This window comes from Eleutherodactylus coqui, chromosome 2 (assembly GCF_035609145.1).
Source record: "Eleutherodactylus coqui strain aEleCoq1 chromosome 2, aEleCoq1.hap1, whole genome shotgun sequence".
In the NCBI taxonomy this organism is placed as follows: Eukaryota; Metazoa; Chordata; class Amphibia; order Anura; family Eleutherodactylidae; genus Eleutherodactylus; species Eleutherodactylus coqui.
Genome location: NC_089838.1, coordinates 131,983,563 through 132,011,222, shown reverse-complemented (window position 1 = coordinate 132,011,222; position 27,660 = coordinate 131,983,563). Strand labels below are relative to the sequence as shown.

Here is a 27,660-nt window from a genome sequence, read left to right as displayed (position 1 = left end):
CCACTTAGTGGTGACCTGAACCCATGGTCACCATGTATGTACAATCAAAGAATATATAGTAAGTGGCAGCATAAAGGCAGTCCTCTTAGTTAAAAAAAAAGTTCTTTATTCCATAAACGTGACGTTTCGGCCAAAGTATATGGTCTTTTTCAAGCTTAGCTTGAAAAACGCCATATACTTTGGGCAAAACGTCACTTTTTATGGAATAAAGAACTTTCTATTTTTAACTAAGAGGACTGCCTTTATGCTGCCACTTACTATATAGTCTTTAGTCATGTAATCAAGGGTGTAGATCAGAGGCCCAGTGACTGATCACATGACAGTAACATCACATGTAACTCACACAGTCACTCGTCAGACAGGTGGTCATTAGTATTTTGATGAGTAAGGTGTGTCCTACATAGTGTGACACAATCTGTGATTGTCAAATAATATACATATTTTTTTTTAATTAGAAATTTTATTTTTCTATGTTAACTCTAATATCTATGAACATGTTGTACTAATGTGTTATGAAATATACAAAAGAGTACCCAAAAGAAACAGGAGTAATCTGGTTGGCGGGGCATTACTAGTACAGGCTTCTGTTGCTACGGTAGCTGAATATCTGCAGAATTCTTCTGAGGCGATATGCCAGCTGACGACATTGGGGAAGATTGCGTTCAGTTCTAGCTATTTATTTTTTATTTTTTTCAACAAGTTCAGTTTTTCACCAATTTTGTGATGGCCGATTCAAACGAACAGTATATAAACAATGTTTATTTGTTTCTTGGCTGTGAGAGGGATAGTGCACTCAGAATTTGTAACACTGGGTCAAACTGAAGTTTGGTCAACCAAAGTTTTTTTATTTGAAAGTTTTGAAAAGGTTGCGTTAAGATGTGTGAAGAAAACATCCTGATTTATGACTAGTTCTTCCATCATGACAACACACCTGGCACACAGTACTGAGTGTTAAGCAATTTTTGACGAGAAATGGCATGACACCCTTGTCTCGCCCTCCATATTCTTGCTTTCTCAGACTTTTTTTAACCCGAAGAACTAAAAAAAGAGACCTCAAAGAAAAAATGTGCCTTTTTTTGCTTCACCTCTTCAACATTAGCATTTAAAGGGTTAACAGACTCACTCAGTGAGAGTGCTGATCGCAGTTGTTCTAAACAGGTCTCAGCTTTACGAAACTGCACCCGCATTGGTACTCCCTCATATATTTCTATATGTCTACTTTATTTAGACAGGAATGTATCTACAACATTTCACATTTTCCAATGGATTACAAAGCTTAAAATTGTGAAGGAAACTTTGAAAAATCTGAAGTGTGGTTTATTTTCATGCACCAAGCAAGGTCTGCTGATTTCTTCAGATCAATACTTGTTAAAAGAAACCTGTCCCTTACCCAAAGCACCAAAAAGTAACTTATGATGCTATTAGGGAAGGTGACAGGAAGTCAGGCGATGTATTTTTTATACGCTCCTTCTCCCTGGTTCCTCCGGTGCATGCCCTCTGACCTAGGAGAGCAGCGGGCACCGCAGGAACCAGGCAGCAGGTGAATATAAAAATATGGCTCCTGGTTACCTCGCCTAACAGCACCACAAATTTGTTTATGGTGCTGTAGGGAGGTGAAAGGTTCCCTGTAACAGAAGCACTTCTCGCCTGTCCATGTACAGTATTTCACAAGCAGCAACTTATTGCTGCACATTGCCCTACTTGCTCTACTCCTTGTAAAAAAAACATTTTCATCAACATAACAGTGTGATGCCTTAAGAAGTTGTGGGTTTTGGAATGTGGCTAAAAAGGCAAAAAAATGGCAGCTGGAGTTGAACTCGTTAAAAGGGTTGTCTGAGAGTTTCAAAAAATGTGGGAAAGCGCATAAAGGAAAAAAAAATCATTCCTCTCCTGTTAAATCCCCTGCTGCTAGAGCACTGATGTTCCAGGGGTTCCCAGCAGTCTTTGGCTACAGTGGTCCATGTGCATGTGTAAGCAACCAATGGGCTCAGCAGTAGTATCCACGGCATGTGACTTCTGAGGCCAGTGATTGGCTTCTGCAGTTACCTGAATGTATGGTAAGTCAAAGTCCAGTGGGGACCACGTCTACAGGATGGGCGCTGGAGCAGCAGGGAATTCATCAGATGAATAACATTTATTGTTTTTTTTTAAATTTTAGAGCATTTTATTCAGTTATTTATTTTTTAAAACCTGTCAGCCAACCCCTTTAATAATTTTCTAACCATTTAAAGGTAGTGGACTAGAATAAATTGCTGTACTGTTGTGCAGCATTGGCTTCAACCTCTTCCCTTGTGCTGTTGCTTTCTTTCCTCTTTTGGAGCAGGCTGGGCACATCTGTATATGTGATGTCATACAGAAAAGCTGAAGTTTTCACAATACTTAAAGGGGTTGTCCCGCGGCAGCAAGTGGGGGTATACACTTCTGTATGGCCATATTAATGCACTTTGTAATATACATTGTGCATTAATTATGAGCCATACAGAAGTTATAAAAAGTTTTATACTTACCTGCTCCGTTGCTGGCGTCCTCGTCTCCATGGTGCCGACTAATTTTCGGCCTCTGATGGCCAAATTAGCCGCGCTTGCGCAGTCCGGGTCTTCTGCTTTCTTCTATGGAGCCTCTCGTGCAGGATGCCGGCTCCGTGTAGCTCCGCCCTGTCACGTGCCGATTCCAGCCAATCAGGAGGCTGGAATCGGCAATGGACCGCACAGAAGAGCTGCGGTCCACGGAGGAAGAGGATCCCGGCGGCCATCTTCACCGGTAAGTATAGAAGTCACCGGAGCGCGGGGATTAAGGTAAGCGCTCCGGTAAGCTTTCTTTACGTCCCTGCATCGGGGTTGTCTCGCGCCGAACGGGGGGGGGGGGGGTTTGAAAAAAAAAAAAAACCCGTTTCGGCGCGGGACAACCCCTTTAAGTTTTTTTGTTTTATTTCCAGGTACTGATAGCAGCTTCTTTGTTGCATGTTAAGTTAGTCACTGTTTTCCTTCTCTCTGTTTTCAGCATGTTCCTGCCACTCAGTTGGATCAGCAAAACTTTTATGCGACCCTCAAAATGGACACTGCCCTTGCAAACCTGGTGTAGCTGGCCCTTCTTGTGACCAATGTATGGTTGGATATTGGGGGTTTGGTGAATACGGTTGTAGACCATGTACTTGCGCTGGAAGCTGTGATTCTTTAACTGGAGACTGTATTACCAAGTGAGTTCTGGTATTTATAAAAATGGATGTGTGGTTATAGAAAGCATATATAAATCTTTACTAGAGTTGAGCGAACATACTCTGCCGAACTTGATGCTCGTTCGAGTATTAGCATACTCGATGGTGCTCGTTACTCGAACTAGCATCAAATTGTGTTCGACCCCGCCCCAGCTTTTGGCTCCGCCCCACTGTAACGTGCCTGTTTTGGCCCCTGGCCTAATGTAGAAGATTTCTTCTTCTACATTAGGTCAGGGTCCCTTGGTTTCCTATTGCACATGATATATAAAACAATCTCTTGCAAGAATGGAGATTAAACTTGCATTTGTGATGCTGGTCATGATGGGAGGGTCCCCAATTGTACAGGCTAGAATATCACAGATGCACAATATTGCATATTCACATGGGAACAGGAATACGTTACATGATACCAAAAAGCATAATTTGTTTCCTTACCATTCATTTATTTTACGCAAGCCGAAAAAAATCATTGTTAGCTCGTTTACTTATCGTTCGGTTTAAAAGCGATTTGTCTGTTTAAACTGACCGCCCGAGTGGACGAGCAAACTGTGCCATTGTTTGCTCATTGCTTTGACGAACGGTTTCTCGCTTTGTGTAAACGTACCCTTAGGCTAGGGCTCCACTGTTTATAATGTAGCTTTCCAGTATTAACCATTGTGCTGCAGTTGCCTTCTAGGGTAAAGCCAGGTTTCCACGGCAAAATATTGCCACGTGGCCTGTGGGGATGTAATCTTGCAAAAGTTGCAATATAATCACATGCAATATGTTCCTTGTGATACGAGTAAGTTAGGGGAGGGTATTCATATAGTTGGAGGAAACTATTCCCTAAAATCTAACAGTGCTGGATTTTCTTGTGATCGTGATACACAGACTCATGACATGGCTTTTATTTTACACTTCTTTTACTTTTCGTTTAGTTCAGGAATATTTTGCAAACCTTGTTAAACTTTTTCCTCTTACCTCTTTTAATTAACAATGTATAAGTCTTTTCTTGAAACCAATCATGCAAGCAGAGAAGACTTTATGGCACACATTTATTAAGCAGTTTGCACCAGTATTTTACATTAAAGTGTGAAAAAAATAGTTTTACAAAGATTTTTGAATCTTCACTTCACTCGACAAAATTTAAAAATGATGTGAAAAATAAGGATTTACTGGACGCAGGCAAAAACGTTTAGACAAATTTAATACTAAAGCCAGAAAATGTCAGAAAATTAAATCTAGGAGTAGATTTCTGACTTTAGAACACTCCAAAATGTGATTTTTGTGTAATCCCCAGTTTTTTTCTTTTAGTGTTTGTTTTTTTTAACTGATGTATATACAGTTGTGCTCATAAGTTTCCATAACACAGCAGCATTTGTAACGTGTTCTGTTTTTGAAGAGAATAAAACTATCAGATAAAAGCATGTTATTTTAAATACCGTACGTTTTAAATTAAACCCAACCCATCCCAAAGCATATATATACACGTCCTGACTGAGAAGGCGGTTCCTGTTAAAGGGCGTACACTAATCTTCTGCAAATGACATGTGCTTAAAAGCTGAGCCCGCGCCATCCACAGCAAGAGCTAGCCATGACTTACAACCGGCCTCTCGCTACGGTGAGAACGCTAATCCCCACTTTTAATCACTTATATAGAATGGAACCTTAGAATGGTAGACTTGGAAGGGACCTCCAGGGTCATCTGGTTCAACCCCCTGCTCAGTGCAGGATTCCATGCTGCAATTAATGTTGATCGCGGCATGTAAAATGGTTCACACAGGGAGGGAGTTCCCTCTGTGATGTCATCGGCCCCCTGCCATGTAATGACGAAGGGCCGATGGGTTGCTATGGCGACTGGACTCTAGTCAATGATGTCCAGGTCTGCCATGGCTTGTCATTGCTGTAATAAAAGATAATGCATTGCAGTACAGAAGTACTGCAGTGTATTGTCAGAGTGATCATTGCATCGCAGGTTCAAGTCGCCTACAGGGACATAAAAATGTAACAAAAAATTTAAAAAACCCTCTTTTGCGCACTTTCCCTTTTAAGTTTGTTGTTGTTGTTGAATCCATAACAACCTGTACAATAAAGTAAACACACTTTTTGGTCCACACACTCTAAGCTTTGCTGATGGGAAAATACAGTAAATATGCACTCAAAAAATGGTTCCAATAAAAACTACAGCTTGCCACACAAAAAACAAGTCCTCTTGTAGCCATGTCGTTGGAAAAATAAAAAGGTTATAATTGATATAATTAAAGGGATTTTGTCATTTAAAAAAAAAATGTCTATACTCACGTATTCTTTCCCAGGCAGACTGCATAAGTCATCTTCTCCTCCTGGTCTTGCGCAGTCCCCCTTTTCCCCATTGGGTCACTTCACCTCCAGTCGGCTGGCTTGTTATGAAACGTGCATTCCTCACATTCTGCTTCCGGCAGGTCAGTGAAGGTCCCGTCCCTGTGATGTAGTAAGACAGAATGCTGATCTATTGCAGAGACCGCGCACATAGCCAGTTTCTACAATAGCTTGGCATTCCCTGCCAGACTATGATTTAGTGACGTAGCATACATTGCCGGGCAGGAAAAAGACTGCCTGTGAATGTACGTAACATCACAGGAAGCAGAAGAATCAGCCAGCTGGAGGTAAGCTGGATGCCGGCCGGGCACAGGGTCGGAATCCACTGTGGGATCCCACATTCGGAATCCAACCCATTCGTGTGCAGCCAGCCTAAGTTACGTACTACAACCTCTGTGAAAGAGATTCTTTGATGACCCATTTAACGGTATTTTATTTACCATTAAATTATGTAACTATATTGAAAAATAATTTTTCAATAGAAATTGAATGTTCAAAAAAAAAAAAAAAAGTTTATGGCTTTTGAAAAGTGGACAGAAAAATCCCCCCAAAATTGTTACATTCTTAAGTCCAAAATAGGCTGTCGCTAAGGGGTTAAACTGTTATGCATCACCGAATAGCACAAGTATTAAACCATAGCATTAAAAAAGAAAGAAAAAAACTTATCCCGTTCAAAAGTTTGTATTCCTTTAGTTCTTAAATGGGTTCCCCGGGGGCTTTATTTAAAAAAAATAAATTCTCATCCTGCAATGGTAGTATAAAAGATGTCATACTCTCTGTCCCTTCTCCCATTCCTATTCCGCTGTGACTAGGCCCCCACTGCTGTTCACTTCTGGGCGCCGAGTGATGATGTCCCTACACTAGTCATGTGTCCACTGCAGCTAAATATCCGCTGATGCGAGCCTGTGATTGACTGCAGTGGTCACACAACCCTGGTGATGGTGACGTCATTGCGGGTTCCTTGCAGCAGGGATCGAGCACTGGGAGAGTGGGAAAGATGAGTATGGCTTTGATGTTTCAACTGTAGACTGAGCAGAATTTTGAAAATGCACTTGTCCTCAGATAACGCCTTTTAGTATCAGGTATTGTTGCCTTTACAACAGTACTGGAGCAGCTTGCAGTTTTGTAATAGGAGTGAATAAGGCCATTTATTTTCACATGTGGTGAAGCCGCTCATTTCTCTTGGCTCAAGCTCCGTTTTGGTCTTCTTTCTCCAAACTTTATTTTTTGTTCCACAAGTTTTGAGGTTTCTTTTGGTGCTGTGTAGCGTATTTTACGTGACCATTCCCTGACATTGGCGGAGGAATGGCTTTTTTTTTTTTCTTTGTCTGCAGCCCATTTTCCTTCAAAAATCTCCTGATCATCCATGCTGAAGCAGGCACGCCAATTTTGTTTTGAGGAAGCCTGGGTTTCAATAGAAGTAGCTTGTAGATTGAACCCACTCTTGGGCTGCCTGACCTAGCCTGGTATTAACACAACCAATTACTTTCCTATTTTTGATTAGAGTTTGAACAGAACGGACATTAATACTTTTACTGGACTACTTTTGTCTGCAGATTCTTTGACCGTTCTTTTACTTTTCTCATGTTTTAGTATCTAGGAAAGTCAGTGCAGTCTGGATGAAAGGCAAGAAATTATAAGAAAGCTAAGAAATTCACAAATACTAATCCCAGTTAAACAAGGTACCAGTGTGAATACATACCTTTCATTACATCTGTAGTTTTTATCAGTACAATAATTCTAGTATATGTAAACTTTTGATCTTTGTGAAATCTTTGTGATTTCAGTTATCATTACGAGTTTGGCCATAACCCGATATGGTAGAGTACAGTACAATTCTGGACAGGCGGCTTAACTGGAATTGCCACGACGTCTTCTATAAAAATACCAGAAGAGCACGTGGTTTTTATGTGCTTCACCTGTACTTGCTGGGCGCTATGTTACAGCACTGCAACCACATCCGATACGGGCACCTTGATTACTACAGGATATACAAATTTCTGTACTAAATTGCTTCAGCTGTCCAATATTTCTAAAGTAACAAATGGTGTTTTGTTGATCACTTATATTATCCAAAAATGGTACATGCTTTACAAATTTCGACTGGGGTATGTAAATGTAAGAGCACAACTATATATACTTTCAATTATGACCCTATGCACACAAATGTTTGGAGCCAGTATATGGCACCAACAGGACATTATTGAAACTCTGTATGCCACTGATTCATATGGATGTTTCTTCTGTTGAGCTTCATATGAATCTAAGAGATAAAAGAAAACCTAGCATGCTACATTCGATTTCTTATTAGAGTAGTGTCGCGCACAGGGATTTCTTTTTTCCAGTGCTCAGTCACATGGGCGCCGATGCTCTCGTGTTTCTGCAGGATAAGACCGCTGCACTGCCGGTGCAGACGACTCTCCACAGCGGCCGTCAGATAGAACACATGGCCGGCAATGGAGCCGGTCATGCAGAGAGACATCTGCACCCGGTGCGGCCGTCTTATCGTGCAGTAACACGGGCAGGTCGGCGCCTGTGTGACTGAGCCCTCAATGAAATACTGACCATAGGGAAATGTGAAATGTTTTTTTTTTTCCCCTCCTTTCCTCTTATTTGTTGCGGTTTCCTTACCTGTGTTGGTTTTTTCAGTCCATGGTTTTGGTTTTTTTTCAAAAATGCAGCATTAAATATGGTAGATTTTTTTCAGGCATCTTCCATAGGCTTCACTATAGGAAAAAATAGGCTAGAAAAATGCATGTAAAAAAATGTGTGACCAAAAGGAACACCACCAAAAAACGCTGGTAAAACAGAAAAAAAAATCATGAAATTCATGCTGTTTTTTGGAATCTGGAAAAAAGACCCACAAAAATTGTGTGTGAAGGAAGCCTTATGGAGGTTCCCTCCCCTAAGAATAAAGTTTGTTAGGGAGAATATTACTGCAGCACATAGCATTTTTGTCTGTGAGATCTAAGGCTGATAGTTCACACTATAAAGTAGACCTTCACAAGATTATAGTGTATATAGCCTCTTTGTTAGAGATGAGCGAGCGTACTCGCTAAGGCAAACTACTCGATCGAGCAGTGTCTTATGCGAGTACCTGCCCGCTCGTCTCTAAAGATTCGTGTGCCGACGGGGGAGAGCGGTGAGTTGCGGGAGTGAGCAGGGAGGAGCCGGGGGGGGGGGGAGAGAGTGAGAGAGAGAGATCCCCCCCCCCCCCCCGTTCCTCCCCGCTCTCCCCCGCCCCCCATGGCACCCAAATCTTTAGAGATGAGCGGGCAGGTACTCGGATAAGGCACTGCTCGCTCGAGTAGTTTGCCTTAGTGAGTACGCTCGCTCATCTCTACTCTTTGTACATTACACTCCAGTATTGAGAAATGGCTGGACTGAACACTGTTACAGACATCACGTCCCCAGTAAATAGAGCGTATAGAAGGGCTACTCTGTTCATAATACGCTAACTGCGTTTCTTTTAATACACAGCTTGGAAATAGACTGGCATCATGATCCTGACTTCCTTTCAAGTGAACAAGGATTTTCAGCTCTTCGCCATTCTGGTGAGAAGTTTTTGCCTTTTTGTTGCTTTGTTAGCAGTTCAGTCTGTTTTTTCATATTCCATTCTTTTTGCTTCTTTGTGTCCATAAGCTGAATTGTACAGGTTTATATAATAGGCCTCATGTATGCTGCACTTTTGTACTTGTTGACTTTGTATAACGTGTATGTCGGTATAATTTACAAATAAAAGCTGCTCTGAACGGTTGCCATCATCAACAAGATAAAGTTTTCTCTGAGACCATTGTGATATAAAAGTACCACGGTATAAACATTCTGTTAGTACAGCCGTTGCATCAAAAACAAATGTGTGTGATGTTGCATACGTCAGTCACCATGTTTGTGTGCATTCCCGAGAAGTGAGCTTAATGTTGATCCAGAGGAAGGTAAAAAAAAAAAATGGTACAAACAGATCATGGGATAGATGGACACCTTTCTGTATTGTCCCCAGATAGATAGATAGATTATAATATCTGATAACTGTTAGGCTGGGTTCACACAGGGCGGATTCCCGTCGGAAATCTCGCGGTTTGGCCGCAGCAAAAACAGCGAGATTTCCGCCGGGAGAACCACCGCGGTTCAAGCCGCGGTGGCTTTGAAGCGGCTCGGCCGCATGCTTTTCTGTTGCGGCCGGCGCTCCCATAGAGGAGAGCGCGGCCGAGATGTAAATAAACAACAAAAAAAAAGTAAATAGACATGCTGCATCTTTTGAAGCCGCGGCTGCCGCAGCCGCGGTTTCAACCGGATTTACCGCAGCGGATTAGCCATCCCGTGTGGACGAGATTTCTGAGCAATCTCATCCACATGGCTGGCTAATCCCGAGATTAGCGGCCGCGGGCGGATCTGCTGCGGCAAAACCGCGGCAAATCTGCCCTGTGTGAATCCAGCCTTAGGGGCCCTGTTGACGCCACATTTTTGCAGACTTTTAAAAGATAATGTTTTTGTTTTTAAATTAAAAAATTAAGTACCATTAAAACAGGATACAACACAACTAATTTCCTTTTAGATCTTGTTGCCACTGTCTCCCACTTTGAAAAGCCTTCTGGATCCTGTTCTTCAACAAGACAAAAAAAGAGATGTCAACATTTTGGGGCACATTTATCTAAAACTGCTGTTTGATACGATAGTCTTAGTGAAGTGTCGCTGGAATAAGATGGCCCTAATACACTCATTGTCCATACAAATCAAGCATATAGAAAGTTTAATTCGATTCTGACAATTCCTATTTGTGATTGTAACATTGATATAAATAACTGATTTACAATGTCAGAGCAAAAGGATAATTTATTGCAGAAAACTGAACACTTGAAAAGAGGCTCTAGTACCCTGTGGTACCGCCTCTAACTTAGATACAAGATGTGATACAGGCGGGCATGGAGGCTCTAGTACCCTGTTGTACCGCCTCTAACTTAGATACAAGATGTGATACAGGCGGGCATGGAGGCTCTAGTACCCTGTTGTACTGCCTCTAACTTAGATACAAGATGTGATACAGGCGGGCATGGAGGCTCTAGTACCCTGTTGTACTGCCTCTAACTTAGATACAAGATGTGATACAGGCGGGCATGGAGGCTCTAGTACCCTGTTGTACTGCCTCTAGCTTAGATACAAGATGTAATACGGGCAGGCATGGAGGCTCTAGTACCCTGTTGTACCGCCTCTAGCTTGGATATAAGATGTGATACGGGTGGGCATGGAGGGTCTAGTACCCTGTTGTACCGCCTCTAGCTTGGATACAAGATGTAATACGGGTGGGCATGGAGGCTCTAGTTCCCTGTTATACTGCCTCTAGCTTGGATACAAGGTGTGATACAGGTGGGCATGGAGGGTCTAGTACCCTGTTGTACCGCCTCTAGCTTGGATACAAGATGTAATACGGTCGTGCATGGAGGCTCTAGTACCGTGTTGTACCGCCTCTAGCTTAGATACAAGATGTAATACGGGTGGGCATGGAGGCTCTAGTTCCCTGTTATACTGCCTCTAGCTTGGATACAAGGTGTGATACAGGTGGGCATGGAGGCTCTAGTACCCTGTTGTACCGCCTCTAGCTTGGATACAAGATGTGATACGGGTGGGCATGGAGGGTCTAGTACCCTGTTGTACCGCCTCTAGCTTGGATACAAGATGTAATACGGGCGTGCATCGAGGCTCTAGTACCGTGTTGTACCGCCTCTAGCTTAGATACAAGATGTAATACGGGTGGGCATGGAGGCTCTAGTACCGTGTTGTACCGCCTCTAGCTTAGATACAAGATGTAATACGGGTGGGCATGGAGGCTCTAGTTCCCTGTTATACTGCCTCTAGCTTGGATGCAAGGTGTGATACAGGTGGGCATGGAGGGTCTAGTACCCTGTTGTACCGCCTCTAGCTTGGATACAAGATGTAATACGGGCGTGCATGGAGGCTCTAGTACCGTGTTGTACCGCCTCTAGCTTAGATACAAGATGTAATACAGGTGGGCATGGAGGCTCTAGTTCCCTGTTATACTGCCTATAGCTTGGATACAAGGTGTGATACAGGTGGGCATGGAGGGTCTAGTACCCTGTTGTACCGCCTCTAGCTTGGATACAAGATGTAATACGGGCGTGCATGGAGGCTCTAGTACCGTGTTGTACCGCCTCTAGCTTAGATACAAGATGTAATACGGGTGGGCATGGAGGCTCTGGTTCCCTGTTATACTGCCTCTAGCTTGGATACAAGGTGTGATACAGGCGGGCATGGAGGCATACAAATTCCATATGTTATCCTGCGGCATGCCGGTCCACATTTGCTGTAACTGAGCCTCTAGATCATGCAAACTCATAGACTTGCATCCTAGATGGTCCCATACATGTTATATTGAAGATAAATCTGACAACCGGGCAGCCATGGAAGTGTGACAATGTTGTGGAGACATTCCTATGACACCCTTGTGTATGTGGCCAAAAATTATCCTACTGGAAAATGCCTCTTGGAAGCCACCATGAGAGGAACACATGTGGCTGCAGGATGTCCTGAACATATTACTGAGCTGTCTTTGTCCCTCATACCACTACTAGGGGTGACCGACTGTCGTATGCGATGGCCCCCACAGACCATTACACCAGCAGTGGGTGCAGTGTGCCGCACCACAGCAAAAGCAGGACTCAAACGCTCATCCCGAGGTCTCCAGACATGAATACGGCCATCGTCCATGCCCAAACTAAACCTGAATTTGTTGCTGAAGACAACCCAGTCCCCCTCCGTCGTAGTCCAGTTTTTTCACTTGTGAAACAGCAGCAAATGGAGGCAACATTGGGGGGAGGAGTGGGGTCAAAGGCAGTACATTTAATTGGCACCATGAGAGCAAATGTCCTTCAGCCAAGTGTCTGGAAATGGTTCTGACAGACACAGGGGCCTGCAAAGATGGTGCCATCTGTCTCTGGATGGTGAACAACAAAACACTTGGAGCTGCTCATGCTTGTCAAACCATCCTCTCTACTGGTGGTCTGTTGAGGGTGTTCTGAGCCCAGTCGCTTTGTGTGCATGCCCTCATACATCCACTGGTGCGAACACCTCCTAACAGTTTGGTCAGAATAGCCGAGGTGGGTGGGCAATTTGTCAATATGACCAGCTTCTCGCATTCCAATAATGCGCCCCCTCTCAAACTTGGTTAACTTGGCGAAATCTCTTTGATTGTGTCATAGAGGCGTCTAGGCGTCTTGTCCTCTACACACAAGTAGCTGTTGGAAGCCTTTTTTAATGGTCAAGGGTGGAACCTCTTTTTTTCAGCCTCAGATAGCAAAACTGTTCATATAATCACGCCACAATTCTAATCATTTGCATATCTGCCTGAAATGTAACTGCATATCGTATTTTACAGCAAAACGAAGACTTCTAGGGGCTGGATTTGTTTTTTGACAGTTTATTTTAAGAAGTGCAAGCCTCTTAATTAGAGATGAGCGAGCGTACTTGCTAAGGCAAACTACTCAAGTGAGTAGTGCCTTATGCGAGTACCTGCCCGCTTGTCTCCAAAGATTCGGGTGCCGGCGGGGGAGAGCGGGGAGGAACGGGGGGGGGGGGGGGGGGGGGGGGGGGGAGGGGAGAGCTCACTCCCGCAACTCGCCGTTCTTCCCCGCCGGCACCTGAATCTTTAGAGATGAGCGGGCAGGTACTCGCATAAGGCACTACTCGCTTGAGTAGTTTGCCTTAGCGAGTACGCTCGCTCATCTCTACTCTTAATATATTTGGCACATCTTGGACAGTCTGTGCACTACCACCTGAAGCTATGAGTTGCCAAGAAATTCTGATATAATTGATGCTAGTACCTGCCATAAATTATGGTAAAGCTAATGGGCCACGGACAGCCTGTTCACTTTTTACAAAAATGGCGAGAGCATCAGAAATTTCCAAATAGTTGCAAATTTTCACCATACTTGGGCCAAAAAATTACACCAGAAAACTAGCATATATGATGATAAATTCCCCCCATTGTTTTCTGTTGCTTCCTGTTTTAAGGGATAGCAGAAAATCTGTACAGGATGCTAAAACATGGTCAAGGCCTCACTGCTTGGCACCAAAATGTTATGTTCATGGGTTTTATCCTCTGATGAAACTCAAGAGGGTATTCCAATGACAGAAAAGTATGACATTCATATTCCTCCCATTATGATCAAGATGAGAATACCATTCTGTATACGACACCTTAGAGTGTGGAAACGGCACAGCAGGCTATACCGTTTCTTCGTAACTCTCATTCACGTCTATGTGAGTTATGAAAACAACTTAAGACAGCCCACGTGGCACTTGCAGTTTGAGCCCGGCATTTGTCAGGAAAATGTGAGTGCTAGTGGCAGCTGTTAGCGGTCTTTTAATAGCAGCCTAAGGGCGCTGTTAGTGGCCACCAGTAAAGCCTGTGTTTTTTTGCTTCTTGCCCGGCTGAAGACAGGTGCAAGCGTTGGGGTGCTATTAGACAAGCACTAGCAGCTAAGCTAATTCTCACATTATTGGCCATAATTGCTGGGCTGACGACGGCGCTTGTGTAATAGTGCCCTTAGCAATTACAGGTTATTCTCATGAAATAGCACCCTAAGGATACAGCCACATGATATGGTAACCGCATGCAGCCAAAATCCTGCACACACTTGGCAGTCATGATCTTGCTAGTAAGAGTATGTGGCTATTGGCTGCTGTGGGTGGGTCAGGATGTGGCAACCTGTGGCCGTGCCCGAAGTATTGGACTTAGATTGAGTTAGGAGCTTTCATGTAATTTAACATATATATTTCACAGTGAAGAAACTTTGTGGTTTTTGTAACCCATGTTTTAATTTTCTTATGTAAAATTCATTTGTGCGTATGAGAAATGCGTTAGCTGTGGTTTGTTTTTCTTGGATTGTACAAACATTCCATTTCCTAATTATTGGATAAACTGAAAACTGCTCCCAGTTTGCTGCTCCCCCTCTTTGGAATGTCAACAAAGGGAGTGCTGCTGATCTGCATGTCATAAGACACCTGTGCTTATCCTTCAGTGCAAATTAACCCCTTTTCTGTCATAGATGACTATGATTGCTTACAGTTTTGTAAGCTACGGGGCACATTTATAAAAAGTGCTCTTGTTTTGATTTTGTACTGTCAAAAATGATGAACAAACTTGCCAGTGCATAAACGTTAAATACACTATTTATAAGCTAAGTTTATAGGTTCGAAGTAGCTGACACACGGAGTCCGGGACGTACGTTTTAGGCTACCTTTACGTGTGTCTAACATTCGCTGTGGGCTTTCCTCAAAATAGATATTTTGAAATTTTTTGCACCATGTGAAAGATTTTTTTTGTATTCCCTCTGCATGGTTTGTACTGTAAATGCTGCGGAATTTCTACAGTGGAAGCTCTGCAGCACTTATACTTGCCTTCCCCGATGTTGCCTCGCTGTCAGCTCTCAAACCTGCCACTGAATGCATTGAGTGAACTAGATAGGCGTGTGCTAAGTAGTCCTCTCATTCTATACACGCGACTAAGTAGTCCCATGGAAGCATTCAGAGATGAGTTTGACAGCTGACACTGAGAGAACGGCGGGGAAGGTAAATATAAAACTTAAATCCCTGAACTCTACATGTCGGCTACTTTGAGCTTCTCTTATAGGGTTCAAAGTAGCTGAAACTTGTAAAAATGCACACCAAAAGCTATACTGCTGACTTCTGATGATTCAGCACGGTGAGCTGTCCTGCACCTCAGAACTGCACTGACACCATGGACTTCACCAGCATTTAAAGACAGGCTACTTGCTGCAAAAATAATGATAAATACGATGTATAAGATAATATTTTGGCCAAAATATGCAAGCTCACAACCCACATAAAGGTTCCTTGTTTTCTTGCGAGTCCCTACACTAACTAGGAAATCACAGAAAAAGAACTTATCAATTCAAAAATCGCTGCCAGCTTCAATAATTATTGATGTACTGCTACAAAAATACACAATGTGAGGTATACATACCACATCCCTCAGCATGCAGATAGCCATATTGCTATATGGAGGAGCATTGCACAGGTGCGGTATACTGATGAAGGACCACTTAGATACCTACCACATATTGAGGGGAGTGGCTGCTTAGTTTTACACATTCACATAGATGAGCCATTTAAAGTGTGTGAGACCTACTAAGGGATGTGTATCAGTAATTATGGAAGCTGCCAGAATATCTGTAATAGAATGCTCTGTAAAATGAAAGATGTTTGGTACTGTGTAACTGTTACTATGTGTTAGCCAGTAGAGCAAAATGTGATTGTTCTCAGCAAGAGAAACCAAATAATCTTGTAGATAGGATACCTTTTAATGGCTAACAAGAATACATGAGGTTATAGCGAACTTTCAAACCTGATGATATAGCCAGCTTTCGAACCTACGCAGGGTTCTTCCTCAGATATAATGAAATAGATCCAAAGAGGCATGCATAGATATATACACACATACATATGACAAGGCACAGACATGATGTGATTAATTTGCACTTTAAGTATTTATTTTTCTACTCATCCTGTTCTGGCATTTTTTAAAGTGAAAATTAATTACGTCATGTCTGTGCCTTGTCATATGTATGTGTGTACATACATGCATGCTTCTTTGGATCGATTTCATTATGACTGAGCAAGAACTCTGAGTAGGTTTGAAAGCTCACCATAACACCTTTTTATGGTTTACAAAGTTTTTATTTGGTATGCCATGGAAATATGATGAATACAGACATGTGAAAGCAAGTCCTCAATTAAACAGTATAGAAATGCTTAAAAACTCTTATCATTCTTTGATTTGTAATCTCTGTCTCTAAGGCAGTTTATTTTAACAGTGTAAACAACTCTAGCTTAACCCTTATGTGCCTTGTCAGGCATATATTACTTACTTATACAAAATAAGGCAATATAACACCTTTTTAATGGCTAACAAAAATACATGATGTTTGGGAGCTTTCGAACCTACTCAGGGGTCTTCCTCAGGCATAATGAAATAGATCCGAAGAGGGATGCATATATGTACACACATACTTATGACAAGGCACAGACATGATGTGATTAATTTGCACTTATAAATAAATACATACTTGAATAGTCCACTGATAAAGTTGCGAACATGGACTATGTAAGTATTTATTTCTCTACTCATCCTGTTCTTGTATTTTTTTAAAGTGCAAATTAATCACATCCATGTCTGTGCCTTGTCATATGTATGTGCCTTGTCATATGTATGTGCCTTGTCATATGTATGTGCGTACATATATGCATGCCCTCTTCTGATCTATTTCATTATGCCTGAGGAAGAACCCTGAGTAGGTTTGAAAGTTCGCTATAACCTCATGTGTTTTTATTATTAGCCATTAAAAGGTATCCTATCTACAAGATTACTTGATTTCTCTTGCTGAGAACAATCACAGAATCTTTGTGGAACCACCCTTAGGCTGGGTTCACACGGGCGTATTCCCACCGGAAATCCCGCGGTTTGGCCACAGCAAAAACCGCAAGATTTCCGCCAGGAGAAGCGCCGCGGAAAAAGCTGCGGCGGCTTTGAAGCGGCCCGGCCGCTCGCTTTTCCGTTACGGGCGGCACTCCCATAGAGGAGAGCGCGGCCGCGACGAAAGTAAACTATAACTTACCGCAGCGGATTGGCCGTCCCATGTGGATGAGATTTCTGAGAAATCTCGTCCACATGGCTGGCTAATCCCGAGATTAGCGGCTGCGGGTGGATTTGCCGTGGCGAAATTCCGAGTGGCAAAACCGCGGCGAATTCGCCCTGTGTGAACCCAGCCTAAAGGTTGTTTCTGGGCTTCTAAAATTGATGACCTACCCTTATAATAAAGCATCAAAATCTAATTATTGGGGTCTGACTGTCAGCAACCCCACAATAAACTGACAGAAGGGACTGTGGAGCTTGTTCAATCTTTACATCGTGTTGCAGTCTGATACGCATTCAGTATACGCTTTCTTATAGCGGCTCTTCTAAGTATTGCAGCATTCTCCCATTCAAGTAAATGGGATAATGGAAGTGTTTGAAGAAATTGTTATAATGTTCACTAATGCACAACATCGGTAAGGTTCTGTTTTTAAAAGGTATCAGAATTATGGAAAGTGTTCTGTTCCACAATCTACTGCTAGATAAATGCATACCTTTCATAAGAAGTATTACAGCTTTCCTCACTAGTTACATATGTGAAGTCTTGTATATATTTACGTTTTAGGAAAATGTGAGTGCAAGGATCAAGTATTAGAAAATCCAAAAGTGTTTTGTGACATGAGATACTCCTATGGTGAGTAACTGTTTTATTCCTATCACCTATTTAATCTTTCTTTGACATAAGGAGTAAAAAGCCCCAAAAGTGTGAATCGTACTACAGCACCCTACTCCTGCACCCCTTTCATCAATCCCTGTATGAAGGAGGGATAGGTGTTTCATTAAGAACACAGTTTATCATCTGACAACACTTAAAATAAATCTGTCAGCTGGAAGATGCTGTTCAAACCGCAGGCATCATGTTGGAGCAGGAAGATCTGAGCAGATATATAGTGTAGCTTTATGGGGAATATTCAGTATAACTTATGTTTTATTCATTTATATCTCCGCACATTCTGAGCTGAACTGTCCAATAGGCGGGGCTATCAGTGATTGACAGCTATCTGTGCATGACTGTGCATACAGAGGAACCTGGCCTATGAGCATTATGTTTAATTAGTTTTTTTCATTGATTTTTAGCAAATAAAAATGCACAAAAATTTACAGCTAGGTCACGCAGGACCCTTAGGCTGCCAGTGATATTGCACTGCCCGGGAGCAGGGGAGAGAACTGACAAATAGGCTCACCGCGGAGAATCGAGCCATGCTGTGATTTGCCGCCCGCAAGCGGAGAATCGCTATGACTCTCTGCTTGTGGACAGGGGGGCTGTGCTTTCCATAGCAACACTATGGAAGGTGTTCACTGCGTTCCCCGCGGCCGGATTATCACAGCGTGGAACGCAGAGCACAATCGCCCGTGGACAGGACCCCTAAAACAGAACAAAAAACTGGGCAAGACTTTATTGAGCAACTTGGATCCAGCGCCATGCTTTACTCTTTCTGACAATCATAGAGTATTAACCCTTTCCAATCCAATTATTTTTTCTCATCAATTCTCCCCAGCTCCAAATAAATTGGAGCTGGTGAGAATGGATGAGAAAAAGTACATTTTCCTGCACCCTCTTGAACTGACAGAGTACAGGAGGGTGCAGGTGCTCACTGCACCATGGAGGGACCTGCTTACCTGTCTTCTGCATTCTCCCTTCTGCCTCCTGGCTCGGCGATCATGTGACTGCTGGGGTTAGGTGGCACCCAGCAGTCACATGATCGCCGAGCCGGGAGACAGAAGGGAGAATGCGGAAGACGCCGGACAGGTAAGCAGGCCCCCCCACGGTGCAGGCTCCCGACTCGGCGTTCATGTGACCGCTGGCCGGAATCTCCGTGCATTACATAGCGCTAATTGAGCGCTATGTAATGTGTATAGGAGAGGGCAGAAAGGGTTAAAAAACCCTTTCTGCCTTCTCCTCGGGGGTCCTTGATGAGGACCAGTGCAGGAGTGCATCTGCACCAGATGTATCTGATGATCGGGTGCAGAAGCGCTCCTGCACTGCAGTGTCGGGCCTGCCCTGACATCGGAGCTGTGGAGGGAAATTATGATGTCGGGGCAGGCCCGACATTGGATTGGAAAGGGTTAAACTATTCAATGTAAAGACGAAGCAACCACCTACATAACCTAGCGGAACCAAACCATGAGGTAGGCAGCTTACTTGGTACCATCCAAAAAGAAAAAAATCTACCAAAGAGGAAAAGCGAAGAATGAAGAAAAGAAGGGGAAAGAGAAAAAAAACGGGACAGGGGGAATAATGACCAGATATATAGGTAGAGTGGAAGGGGGGTGGGGGGTGGCAGGGATTCAAGATAGAAACCCCTGTCTTCTAGCAAAGGATGCTAGATGACCCTGAGTCTTATGTGAGTTTTAAGAAAATAGGTTGCTCCTATGAGGATTTAGTTTACAGTGCTTATAGGTGCTGACAGCTTCCCTTCAGTCATCCTTTCTGTGAAGTATTAATATTCTATTCAGTCTTTTATTGTTGCCTCATGGACTGGTATTGTGTGCTGGATATATTAAATGGACGCATATACAGACCATACTGTAAGCAATGCAAGGATCTTAAAGGGGTTGACAACAATCTGTGTTTGACTCTGCATACAAAGGTAGCTGTCAGTCATAGAATGGTAGAGTTGGAAGGAACCTCCAGGGTCATTGAGCTGAACCCCCTGCTCAATGCAGGATTCACTAAATCATGTCTGTCCAGCCTCTGTTTGAAAACTTCCATTGAAGGAGAACTCGCCCCCTTCTGCGGTCACCTGTTCCACTCATTCATCACCCTCACTGTCAGAAAGGTTTTTTTTTTTCTAATATCTAATCTGTGTCTCCTCCCTTTCAGTTTTATCCCATCGCTTCTAGTTTTTCCTTATACAAATGAGAATAGGGCTAATTAGGGCTCCTCTCAGCCTTCTTTTTCGCAAGCTAAACATTCCCAGATCCTTTAACCGTTCCCAATAGAACATGATTTGCAGATCGCTCATCATCTTGGTAACTCTTCTCTGAACTTGCTCCAGTTTGTTAGTGTCTTTTTTTAAATTGTGGTGCCCAGAACTGGACGTAGTATTCCAGATGAGGTCTGATTTAAAGAAGAGTGGAGGGGGATAATTACCTCATGTGATATAGACTCTATGCTTCTCTTAATACATCCCAGAATTGTGTTTGCTACTGCATCACACTGTTGACTCATGTTCAGCCTGAGATCTATTAGTATACCCAAGTCTTTTTCACATGTGCTGCTGCTTAGCCCAATTCCCCCCTTCTGCATGTGCTGTTTTTTTTATTTTTCTTGCCCAGATTTAGGACTTTGTATTTCTCCTTGTTAAACACCATTTTGTTAGGTGCCACCCACTGTGCAAGGTTGTCCAGATCTTTTTGAATCCCCTCTCTCTCTTCTCTAGTGTTAGCTATCCCTCCTAGCTTTGTGTCGTCAGCAAAGTTGATCAGTTTACCCTCAATTCCCTCCTCCAGATCATTTAAAAAAATATTGAAAACCACCAGGCCCAAGACAAAGCCTTCTGGTACCCCACTTGGATGTGCAGCCATTAATGACCACTCTTAGAGTACGATCACTCAGCCAGTTGTGAATCCACCTTACAGTTGCCTTGTCAATCCCATATGTCATTTTTTTAATAAGGATGGTATAAGATACTTTGTCAAATGCTTTACTAAAGTCAAGTTCTACTATATTTACCGCATTTCCCTGATCAACCCAGTCGGTGATACTGTCATAGAAGGAAATTAGATTTGTCTGGCATGACTTGTTTGTTACAAACCCATGCTGGCTTTGGTTAATTACTCCATTTTTATTCAAGTACTTGCGTACATGCTGTTTAATGATTTGTTCAAAAAGCCCTTGATAGGACCGCCCATTGGACTGTTCAGCTCCAGTGTTTTCCCACACCCCAAAAACATAATTAGGTTAATTGGCTGCTTAAGAAATTGCCCCTCATAGGGAAAATGGAACATGAACTGCACTGCAGACTAAAGACTGGCATGATTGTATTGCCTTTTATGCACTACACAATATGGTAAAGCTCTGTGTGTGTGTGTGTACAAATGTAGCAAAGTTTGACTAGATCGTGTTAATTTTCTGTGACAGGTTATCTTAAGTCATTCAAAAGCTCTTGTTCGCTTATCTTAACACAAAAAACCCATTGCAAAGCAATTGACAACAGCAAACTCTATTGACAATTGCTATACATTAGTGAAGAGATAATCAAACTGAGAATGCTACATGACAACTAAGTACAAAATGTGCAGTTTTGCAGCACATTTTGTACTTGCATGGCACACTGTCTGCCGGTGGAGTAATAGGTAAAATGACTGTCAGCTGTACAATCTATGACCAGCATAAAATTCGGCCACAGATGTACATAGTAATATAAATCTGTGTTATCTCTGGAATATTTAGGAGACTTTTGAGTACAATAACACGTTTTTTATTTTGTTGTGGCCCCCTTTCTTTTTTGGGTAGTGCTTAAAGTAAAGATACTGTCGGCTCATGATATGGGCTCCCACGCTGAAGTGAATGTGAAAATTAAAAAGGTTTTGAAAATGACAAAATTGAAGATTCTTCGTGGAAAAAGAACTTTGTATCCGGAATCGTGGACAAATCGAGGCTGTACATGTCCTATCCTAAACCCAGGTATGTCGCCTTGTCTATCAATTGCTTCAGTGTTATGTTATACCAGATGTATTTGTACACTAGATGTTTGAATTTGGAAATGGAAAGCGCAGCCCAATGTACACAAGCGAAAAATCGCTTGCGTCTAAAAATCGTGTCTTGCCGCGATGAACCTATCATTAAAATAGATTAATCACGAAAAATTGCGCTCGCGATATTCCGTCCCACCCATGGACACTCAGCCTTAGGCCTCATGTCCACGGGGAAAATCAGATCCGCTGCAGATTCTCCATCCGTTTTTTCTCTTCGCCGCGGCGTCATCTTCTCTGCGTCGCAGCCGGATCTTCTTTCTTCGGCTCGGCGGATGCGCATGATGACGTCGGTGACGTGCCCCGCGCATGCGCCGTCCCGAAGACAAAAGATCCGGCCGCGACTGAGAGAAGATGGCGCCGCGGTGAAGAGAAGAAACGGAGCGTCTGAGTAAAATCTGATTTTTGTCTCCCGCGGATCCGGACGGCTTCCATAGGCTTCAATAGAAGCCCGCGGGAGACCCGCATGAAAATGGAGCATGGTCCAGATTTTTTCATGCTCCATTTTTTTAAAAATCCCTTTTATTGACCATCCGCGGGTATTTATCTACCCCGCGGGTGGTCAATGCATCCCTATGGGGTGCGGATCCGCGGGCAGGAGAAGAGTTAAAATCCGCTGCGGATTTTAATTCTTATTTTGCCCATGGACATGAGCCCTTAAGGTTGCAACCTGCACATAAAGCCAATAAAATATCATTGTTACATATATAGCCGAATCAAAAAAATAAAAACGTTTTTCCGCTCTCATCAGGATAGAGGGTTAATCTTAAATCTCAGCAAGCATTAATATTGTAATTAATATTTTTATTATTCCGTAAAGTGAGCAACGCGTTTCGGCTGTGATAACAGCCTTTCTCAAGCTCATAACAATAAAACAACACGGGTATAAATAGGAGACTTACATGTCTGTGAAATTTGTTGCAGGCGGTGCCATGGAGGAATCTCTGTAATCACCAGGGGCGGGGTAGAGCCGCCCGATGACAAGCTAACGTAAACGTGCGTCACTTGGAACGTTTACGTTAGCTTGTCATCTGCCTCGTTTTTTTTTTTGCGTTCCTCTGGATCAACATGCGGGGGTAGGGGGGTAGAAACAGGCTGAACTAGATGGACATTGTCTTCCTTTAGCCTAACATACTATGTTACTATGTAAATGGGACTATAAAACAGCAGCAAAAGTGAAACGATAGAAACAAGTGAAGGCTTCATGATTGTGGTCACACTGTTCTGATTTATTCTTTTTTAGGTCTAGAATATCTAGTGGCTGGATATGAAGATATGCGTACAGGTCGTCTCATTGTGAACATGAAAAGTTTTGTCCAGCTCTGGAAACCTTCCCTTGGCAAGAAAGTAGTGGAGATGCTAAAAAAAGACTGCATTTGAGGCAAAATAAGGCAAATTACTGAATACAGAAGTAATTAAGTATATTTATTGACCTGTTTAGTGAAAAACGCACATAAAGATACTGCACAGCAACACCTGTATTCCTTACAGGTTCATATACATGTTTTACAGCCAAATGGTTCTCCTCTTCCATGGCACATTTGCAATATAATAGCAGGAAACTACACTTATAATGGAATTTTGCAGGTAAATCAAATTTAAAAGCAAATGTAAAAACGTAAAAGCTAAAGCTTCTACAATCCGCTTACATTTTATTGAATTGAAGGTACAAAAGGAAAACTTGGACTGTCGTTATTTAGATAGTTTTCCAAACCGCATCCTGAAATGTAAATACCATTTTTAAAAAGCACTTTACTAATTGTTATTGTGTTTATTTTTTGTATTTGTTCGAAAAGACAATGGTGTTTAAAGTGTTTAGAGAGCTACAGAACTGAAATGACACTAGAGACACCTTAAAGCAGTTACTGCTTACTAAGTTTTGTTTTCTTCACATGTATTTATGTTTTATTGTCATTTTATGTTACCATAGATAAATGAAGACAATGGACATTAATATTGTGGGCTTCTTTTCTTCATTAAAGGGAACCTGTCAGGTACCTAATGCTGTTTTGGCTGCGGGCAGCACAGAATAGTGACAAATGCACTGATTTCAGTGCTCTGTCACTTATACAAACTGGTCCAGGAGTTTTGCAATACTTGAATTTGTAAGTTTGCAGTGCTCGGCAGAAAGGAATCCGATGCAACTATTTAACATATGTTGACTGCTTTCCCTGCTACTGATAGACAGGTGGCTCTTAATGCATAGTGCTCTTAATCCGACCTGGTCGTGTGCAGCTCTTAATGGCCAGCTGCATAAGACCAGGTTGTATTCCGCATGTAAGCCTGCAGTAGAATTCGACCCTGTGCCTGGCCGCTGACCCCCGCGTACCTATCTTTTTTTGAATTCTTCTGTACTGCAGATGTTCCGACCGGCGATCCGGATATGAACAGTACAGATTTGTTACAATCGTGTGGGCAAACTAAGCACAGGGCCCACACAATCGTGACCAGAGAGATGCACGCACATGGGTTTCAGGCAACTGACCCTGTGCTACTGTGAGGTGACCTGGCCCTAACTAAGCGGGGACATTGCCCCAATAAGGGCAGTCCAGTGGTCTTCGGATCTGGGCCCTAGCTGATCCTCGGAGCCACGCACCAGAACAGGACGCATTCACATGCCACATGACAGGGACTGAACAACAGGACACACAGAGCCAGAATACACAGCATACAGCAGCCAAAATGCAACCACTAGTAACAGATAGGAAGCTGAATATAAATACCAGGTATTAGTTGACATTTTGTACAAAACGTGGAAGCTAGTGGGCGAAACTTCACAGCTCCTGCTTATACCACTAGTCCCTACACTAACCAGGATTCCAGCAGAACCGGACACAGTTTACACAGCACGCTGCAACAGGACAGGACACAGATAGCAGGTCACACAGCAAGCTAACACAAAATTGACAGAATATAAACAAACAAACGGACATGAACCAGCAAGACACAGATCACACAGCAAACTTCAACAGACAAGGATTCATGACTGCTCACCATGAACACCAGACAGACTGACCAGGAGCTGGGATTATATGTGAGCACAGACCCAGGAGATTGGCTAGCAGGAAGTACCACACCCGGCCAGCTCAATCAATTAACCCTGTGAGGGCTGTGCTGCTAGGAAGCTTAGAACTACAGATCCCAGCAGCACACATAACAAGATTTTCCCGTGTCATCGCCTAATGTTAATTGTGGAAGGGCCGCAGTTCAGGCGGCTTCCATTGACTTCAATGGAAGCTGTCCATGCAGACACCGCACAAAAACAGAGCTTGCTGCGATCTTTCCACTGCGAGCGGAAAATCGCAATTGGTTTCCGCTTGTGTGAAGGAAAAGGCACTTTTCCATTGCATGCTATGGGCGGTATTTGCTGCGGAATCCGGAGGTGGACGCCCACTACGGAATCCGTAATGCAAATATGCCCATGTGCAGCCGAACTTACACAGAGAGACAACGGCAGAGGGTGGAGGAGTAGTGAATATATAAATATTAATGAGCCATATATGACTCTTCTTTGCCGAGTGCTGCAAATTTACAAATGTAAGTTATACAGAGAAAATGAACCGGGTCACCAGCAGGCTGCACAGACTTGACCGGAATCAATTGCAGAAGACAGCAAGAAAAGGATCCAGTATCCATAAAATCACGGCTTGATTGAGGCATATTAAAATCCCAGCAGGAAGAACATGCAATGGCGTGACCTCTGATGCGTTTCAAAGCTGTTACAGCAGCTCTTAGCCATGGCATGAGAACATATCGCACCTGCTCAGTTTAAAAAGACACATACAACCAATAAACAAACAAAAAAAGTAATCCTGTGACTAAGCAGAAAAAAGAGAGCTATACAGTATCCACACAATGGTCTTGCAAGTCCCAAATACATTTTACCTGCTTAGTTTTGAAAATCTGAGTCTCCAGTTTTAAAACCTTTCCTTCAATTTAAAGTCCAAATACTTCAGCTGTTGTCTGGAGTACTTCAAAACAGACTCTTGTGTGCGCTTGAGATCATCCGAATCTGTTCTAAAGCGTCTTGTTCAGACTCAACTATTGAACGCAAAGAGAATAGTCTGTGAGTATATTTTACACGAAGCAACTCCCCCACTGGAGCAGCATGGGAGCGAATGTCTGCCCATGTGTCACCATCATTTTTGTGGCTTTGTAGAAACTACTTTTAATGCAGTTCCCGCCTGGTACGGCCACTACATAGAGGACGGGTTATTCATTTGGCCTGGGGATGTGGCGCTTGTACCACAGCTAGAACCGTATCTTAACATTAACCACTTTGGGTTAAAAGTTTCCTTTTCTTTCCATGCATTCTCTATCTCTTATCTAGATTTACAGTTAAGCGCTGACCTTGATCATCAACAGGTAAATGCGCTTACATACCGTAAAACAAATTACTGGCAACATGGTGTTGTTAGCTTTGAGTCCCCCCATTTACACTATCAAGAGTGTTCCAGTTGGAGAGTTGATTCAAGTAAAATGTAAATGTTCTATCACTAATGAAATAATGACATTCATAAAACTATTCATCGCTTAAAAGAATGCAACTATCCATCATGGAAGCTAAACAGAGCCAAATCCATGGTAAACAATAGGGATCGATCTGATCTCTTACAGATGCTTCCATCTGTTGAAAATTCCAGTCATCCTGCGTTAGTATTTTCCACTGAATTTAGTTATGAATTTCAGAATATGCCAGATGGCTAATAAATATGCATCTATTTTGCAGAATGATCCTATTTTTGCATCTATTCTCTGTAATGGTCATAGGAATGTAGCAAAGAAAGACCCAACTTTGGGTCAAGTATTATCGCCCAGTCTATTCTCTGACCATATTGGTCCATCTGGCTCCTAGTTCTCACATCCTGGGGCATTTACATATGTAAATTCAAAATTGTTCGGTTCTGCATATCTCAAAAACATTTCTTTTATGTGTCACTGGCAACTCATTTGATATTAAACAATCTATTACTTGTAACACCCCTTATGTAGTGTATTTGATCACTTGTGTCTCATGTCATCTTCAGTATGTTGGCTGCATAACTTGCAGTTTAAAAACGCGTATTAGACGACATATCTGTGATATACTAAATGGGGCATACAGGAGTGTTTCTGAAGTTTTTTGCGCTTTTTTTCAACATGCCTCCTGGTAACTTTCATCTATGAGCACTGCAGGCATGGAATGGGTCAGTTGTCCCATTAGGGCAGGTGACCACCATCAAAGACTACTTAATAGAGAAACATTTTAAATGATCAACAGCGCCCCCTTGGTCTAAACAAGAGATCTGACCTGATTTTACACTACTAAAGGTTAATTGCCAGCTGTCCTACCTCTTTTCTCTTCCTTTTTTCTGTTTAGTCACATAAGTACTTTTTTGTTTATTGGTTGTATGTTTCTTTTTAAACTGAGCAAATGCGCCATATTTGTATGCTATGACTAAGGGTCCTCTCTCACACATGAACACGCAGCAAAACGCAGCAATTTCAATCACGGCGCTTTGCCGTGATTTTACTTTCGCTTTCGGTCGTAGCTCCCTGTGTCCGACAGTGTGTTTTAGCGCACCCCATCATTGTGATGGGTAACAAGGTGCGCTAAACGCCCTAAGATAGAGCAGACAGCACTCGAAAATCCTGGCGCTGGAAAGCGCCGTTCAGCATTCAAAGTGACACATTAATCGCGGTAAAAAGCGCCTGCGTAAGGGAAGCCTAACAGCTGCTGTGACAGCTTGAAAAGTGTCAGCTT

The 27,660-nt window shown here is 42.7% G+C and overlaps 1 protein-coding gene across 1 annotated transcript in view; it reads left to right on the top strand.

The window, feature by feature from the left end:
• Positions 1-23,865, top strand: part of NTN4 (netrin 4) — a 113,301-nt gene extending 89,436 nt beyond the window's left edge. The window contains exons 6-10 of the mRNA XM_066591561.1: positions 3,001-3,196; positions 9,032-9,105; positions 17,785-17,853; positions 21,679-21,849; positions 23,161-23,865. Coding sequence (XP_066447658.1) covers positions 3,001-3,196; positions 9,032-9,105; positions 17,785-17,853; positions 21,679-21,849; positions 23,161-23,297 — 647 coding nt within the window. The 3' untranslated portion in view covers positions 23,298-23,865. The remainder of the gene's footprint in view (positions 1-3,000; positions 3,197-9,031; positions 9,106-17,784; positions 17,854-21,678; positions 21,850-23,160) is intronic.
• The last annotated feature ends 3,795 nt before the right edge of the window (positions 23,866-27,660 follow it).